The 5,805-nt window shown below is 33.7% G+C and overlaps 1 protein-coding gene across 1 annotated transcript; it reads right to left on the bottom strand.

The window, feature by feature from the left end:
• Positions 1-546: 546 nt before the first annotated feature.
• LOC133779593 (uncharacterized) lies at positions 547-5,531 on the bottom strand. Its single transcript, XM_062219538.1, has 8 exons — positions 5,483-5,531; positions 5,251-5,358; positions 5,015-5,143; positions 4,562-4,935; positions 3,834-4,466; positions 3,548-3,587; positions 2,065-3,416; positions 547-1,983 (listed from the first exon to the last, which is right to left on the bottom strand). Exons 1-8 carry the CDS (start codon positions 5,529-5,531, stop codon positions 547-549), a joined length of 4,122 nt encoding a protein of 1,373 aa, XP_062075522.1.
• Between the last annotated feature and the right edge of the window lie 274 nt (positions 5,532-5,805).

Genomic DNA, 5,805 nt, shown 5'->3' with positions numbered 1-5,805 from the left:
ATATATTTTGAGATCTTTGTAACGATGTGAGTATTTTTATTTTTGTAATTTTTAAATATTTACATTAAATGAGTATTTTTTAAAATAAATTTTTTAATGTGTCTTTAAAAACAATAATGAATATCATATTTATAGAATAAGTAAAATACACAATGTAAATTTTATAGTACAGGTAATGAAAACATAATGTTGGTTTGATGCATTAGAAACAAAAATAGGAAAAGAATAAAATTGAAAGTATTGAAAGACACGCAACCTGAAAAGAAAATATATGATAAACATTTGTTAAGGATATAATTGAGCTATGTAAAATTGTTAAAAAATGAGTATTATCTTGAACAAATGTAAAAGTTATACCTTATTGGGTAAAAATTCGAAGCCAGGACATAAAAGACTGGACCACCATATTGAAGACGAGATATTTTATTATCTATTGAATAAGTAAAATACAAATGAAAATCATTATTTTAGTATGAGGTAGCAACAATAAGTTTATTAAATTTTAAATAAAATGTAAGAATGTGATACCTTGAATTTATGGGCTGATTATGTAATATTTTGGAATACTTCGTTGTAGACAATATTTTTTATGAAGGTTTTGTCTTCCACCTCATCGTCAGCGTTTAGTATGGTCAATCCTTCTCTTGTTGTGACTCGAGAGATAGCGACATATAATTGACCATGAGTGAATACTTGCTTAGGGAGATATAAGCCGACATGTTTAAGAGATTGTCCTTGACATTTATTGATTGTCATCGCAAAACATGGGGCTAAAGGAAGTTGTCGTCTATTGAGCTTGAATGGCCACCTTGATTCATTGGGAGACATGATAATTCTTGGAATCGTTACGTTCTGACCAATATTTTTTCCTGAAATGATGTCACCTCTAATTGACCATTTACCAAGGCGGGTGACTATCAACCTTGTGCCATTGCATAGACCTTCTGTTTGATTCAAATTTCTAAGTAGCATTACAGGAACACCTTCCTTAAGTCGTATGTCATGATTTGGGATGCCATTAAATTTAAAGCTATGCAAAAATTCAGGTGGATACAGAAGGTCTTCATCATTTGTGTTTACACTTGCTTTGCATATATTGTCAGAGCTGAAATAAGTTCTCCCTTCTCCTTGTATCATATTCATAATCGTCTCATTTAACTCATGAACCATTTCATTTTTTGGCGTTAATATAGCTCTTTCTTTCAAATATGCTGGATCATTGTACTTATGCAAAAGTGAAGGGTAAATAGCTTCCACTATAGATTTCATTGGATCTTCATATGGTTTTTTGCATATATTAGAAGGAATTTTAATTAATTCTCTATCAATGTCATCATATAATGTACCATCTCCAACCTGCAACAACCATTTGTCAAAAGAAGCTATTTTAGCAGCCTCGGAGCTACTGACACTTCCATTATAGAGCCTCATATTTTGGTTAAGCTGATATACTTTAAAAAATGACCACAAGTAGGATGAATTAAGAGAAGAATCAATAATGTCAGCTCTTGTACCCTTTGGGACAACTGGCAATATTTGACGGAAATCACCACCACATACCACTGTAAGTCCTCCAAAAGGTTTGGTAGTACTATTTTCATACCTTGTTTTTAAAATATCTCTTAAGGTCTTATCTAAAGCTTCAAAGCAGAACTTATTTGCCATAGGTGCCTCATCCCAAATGATCAAGGAGGTTTTCATAAGAAGTGCAGCTAATTGGGTCCCGTGTCGAATTTCGCAAGTTGACTCTTCTGTTACATCCAAGGGAATACGAAACCGTGAATGAGCTGTCCTACCATTAGGCAATAATAAAGCTGCTATACCTGAAGTTGCAACTGGTAATACTATTTTTGATTGTGACCTGAGCTTTGCAATAATTGTATTCCATAGAAATGTTTTACCAGTACCACCATGTCCATTGATAAAAAATAAATTGCCTTCTTCATTCTCCACAGAATGTATTATTGCTTCATAAGCTGACTTCTAGCAAGGATTTAGAGCAGCAAATGATTTTGCATGCAATATTTTTAATTGATCTTTGTCATAGTCAAGCTCTTCATTGACCAATCTATTACCCGAGTCTCTCATCAAAGAAGAATTAGGTAGGGGCATTCCATCTACTTCTTTCAGACTTTTTCCCATCTTCAACATTATACCTTCAATTTCGAACAATGTGTATGCTTCCACTTGTTGTTCAGTTAGTTGAAGGTCCATCATTCTGAATCTCTTCCTTTGTAATGAAACCATGTCTTCTGACAATGCAGTATAATTAGATTTCCAAAGTTGTGATGCATCGGAAACCTGACAATGAATGAGTATCATGACAAATAGATGCCTTAATTCATTTCCGGTTGCCCAAATTGAAGCTTCAGTCAAGCAATTGATCCACTCTTTATCATCGTCTAATAATCCCAAAGCATAGCATGCAGCTTTAAAAGTAGGATATGTCACTCCATTTACTGTTCTAATTCTTTCGAACGAAGTACTTCCTTTGACAAAGTTGAGCATCATTCTCATGTAGAAGCATTCTCCAGTTGAAGGACGTGCAAAGTAAATTCTTCCAATTGCTATGCCATTTTTTCTCCTTGTCCATGTTTTGTCTTTTGAATTCCAAACCCAACGTGTAGGAAAATCAGAATAAGTTAGGTCACGCGCATCCTCATAATTCTTATTTGTCTCTAACCATTCAGTGAACTTTGTTTTCTCTATTCCAGGTCGGCAAAGCACATTTTCGGTGCAATTATTTTCTTCAAATACTACTGTATGCTCTCCAGGCAAATGGAATGGTAATCTTTCGACGGCTGGCTGTCTGTAATGTATGTCAAATTGGAAGATTCTCCAGCAAGCTTCAGTTGCTGATATATATCTACAGTCAAGATATGTTTTGATCTCATCTATTTCTTCAGTAGTGTCAATAGATTCCATTGTTGCTGTTGTTCTATCAGACCCTTTATGAACATACTTAAATAGATATTTGATTGATCTTGAGTAATTGCAAACCTCAACATTAATATGTGCATCATATTTAACAATCAAATTCCTATTATAAGGGACCACATATCGATTATCTAAGAAGACATTTTTCTTTTCAACATGGATACCTGTATTTCGCCTTTTGTAAACTGGAAAGCCATCGGCATCAACAATCGTTTGGTCTTTGAATTTTTTTGGGAAATATTTTGTGCACTTTCCTTGCATCATACACGGAGAGTTAGGATTGAGCTTGCCACATGGTCCATGAATCATAAATTTGTTGACTGCACTGTAACCATCAGGATCGATATTTACGTCTGGGATTTCTGCACTTATTATTTCATCAATATGATTTGCTGATGGATTTTTCATTGTTTGGTGTAAGAAAAGCAGTATATGTGCATGGGGCAAGCCTCTCTTTTGGAACTCAATTGTGTAAAGACCTGTGAAAACATGAAGTAAAACTTAGTTTTGAAATAATTTGACACAAGTTGTGAATGTATTATTGTTGCCCACATTTTTCATCAACAAATAAAATAAATTTATTGTGGATATGAATATGAAGATGACTTACATGCGATTATTTTTCCAAATGGTTTTCCTTTTTTGAGATCCTGCATTAGTTGGAATAACTTTATCTCAAAAACTCTGCATATGATATCCACTCGATTGTCATCATCTTTTTGCCCAATTAAATGCAGCATATTATTTATTTATGGCCACTTTGGGTTGCAAGTGAAAGTAAGAAACAAATCAGGATATCCTGCCCATTTACAAATGGCCATTGCATCTTGGTAATTTTGTACTCTATATCGCGGTCCCCTAGTGTGTGATGAAGGCAAGATAATTGATTTTCTGACTTTTGAACAATCTGAATCACCTCGATGAACAGCATCCATTAGGCCAGAGTAAAGGTCAGATCTGAGTTTTTTTTTATTATTTCGTATCCAACGGAATCTTTCTTCTTCAATTGCCATGTAAGAATCAACTATATATTGTTGTAGTAGTCTACCAGCTCGGAGAAGAGTGTGCCCCTCATTTAATCTTTGCTGCAACCTGAAGCAATAATGTTGCCTCATTGTCAACTTTTGCCTCTTAAAAGGGGTCTGATTTAAGTCTCTTAAGGGTATATCAATTCTATATCCATCTTCACCATAAGGGTGTATCAATGGATATGTCATAGACATGAAACTTGGATGCAAATCAGTGATCCTCTGAAGTCCATTAGTTCGATGCTCTACAATAATGTCGCGTTGGTAGTTTGCTTCACTAAAATCACCAATTATTAAGCCTGCTACTTCAGAAACTGTTGGCATATTGTACTGACGACCATCTGTAGTCCTGCGACTTAGGAGTCTTAAACGAAATGTAGATCCAGGTTGCTCTTTGAATCTATCCCTCGCCATTCGAAAAGATTTTACCAAACTATTATGTTGATCCAACATTTCAGATAATTCTTGGACAATTTCATGTTCTATTTCTGGCTTCCTCCCCTGATTTGATAGTGTGTCGATTCTATTTCCAATCTCATTTTCAGTATCATATATATATATATATATAACTGAGCAAATTGTGGTTTTTTCCCAACATCTGGCAATAATGAACCAATATGGTGATAATTTTGACCGCTCATTCGGAATACATAAGGACCTTTAGATTTGTTGATCGACGTATCAACTCGGCCTCCCATTGATGTGAAAGCAAACATGGAGTTATAAGCCCTTATATTTCTTCGAAACTTCAAGCCCTTTTGTCCAGATTCTGTTCCGAGGAGATATTTGAGTAAATGAGGTGTTTCTTTCATTAATGGTATTTGCACACGTCCTTCCATACAACAAAAAGAGAATTTGGGATGTGAAGCATTTTGAGTTTTTTTAGTCCGTTCCTCATACCATAAAATAGCACCACAATATTGACATGTGTATGTAGGGGGTCCAAAATTCCATGTTGTTGTGTGATGAGCTATCAATTGAAAAAAAAATGATAAAGATATAGTATGCAAATTTTTGAAGAGAATACAACAATAAAAATATAAAATTACCTTGTTTCCCCTCTAATTGTATGCTATGAAGTCCATGGATACTAACTTCTTTGTGTATGTCTTTGTCAATTGTATCATATGCATCCTCGTTATTATAGTGACATACTCTCTTTACTTGTCCATGTTTTGCTGTGTATTTTTTTTTTTGTAGTTTCAGAGGCATAAATAATTCAGCATTTTCAAATATTAGAAGCATGAACAATAAGTAACAAACTTTTATCCCAAAGAGAATATACCTATTTGAAGACGACGTTTTTCTTTATTTTTTTGCCTGTTTGGATTAATTTGTATTGATGTAGTATAATTGTCATATATACTTCTATTTGGTTGGAGGAGAATCTCAACTGAAACATGTTAGAAACAAACATGTTTGTTAATTATTAACACAAATATTTATATATATAATAGGATAATATTTTGTTTGATGTGTAAAAAGAAACAAAAATTATAAAATGAAGAAGGACATACCGTTTGATTGAACCAATTCAATTTCACTTCTAAGCTTGTCCAACTTCATAGATTTTGTGAAAAAAACCACGATTTGTAGGATCAAAATGATTCGCTTACTGAAATCATGTTTAAACCTATTGTGGATAATAGTAATTTTTCTCTTGAATCTTTCATGTTTGCATATGTTCTTTCGAAGGATAGCTAATTCATATTTTTGAGTGTGACATTGAACACTCAATAAATATTTATGAAGTTGTAATCTTTGAATTCTTTCATGTCGAGCTATAGCTGAGAGTCGACGACATAAGTAAGAAACTTCGTGGGGGATATTCCTTGAATCA

The sequence above is a fragment of the Humulus lupulus genome, chromosome 5, assembly GCF_963169125.1.
Source record: "Humulus lupulus chromosome 5, drHumLupu1.1, whole genome shotgun sequence".
Lineage (NCBI taxonomy): Eukaryota > Viridiplantae > Streptophyta > Magnoliopsida > Rosales > Cannabaceae > Humulus > Humulus lupulus.
The sequence above is the reverse complement of the archived record's forward strand: the minus strand, read 5'-3'. Positions and strand labels throughout refer to the sequence as shown.

What these genes read in the sequence shown, in the direction of transcription:
- LOC133779593 (XM_062219538.1), bottom strand. Translation starts at nt 5,531, where the DNA reads ATGAAGTTGGACAAGCTTAGAAGTGAAATTGAATTGGTTCAATCAAAC. An exon ending in TTGGTTCATTATTGCCAGAT is followed by an intron (nt 4,467 to 4,561) that starts GTTGGGAAAAAA and finishes CTATCAAATCAG; the next exon opens with GGGAGGAAGCCAGAAATAGA. An exon ending in GTGATTCAGATTGTTCAAAA is followed by an intron (nt 3,588 to 3,833) that starts GTCAGAAAATCA and finishes CAACTAATGCAG; the next exon opens with GATCTCAAAAAAGGAAAACC.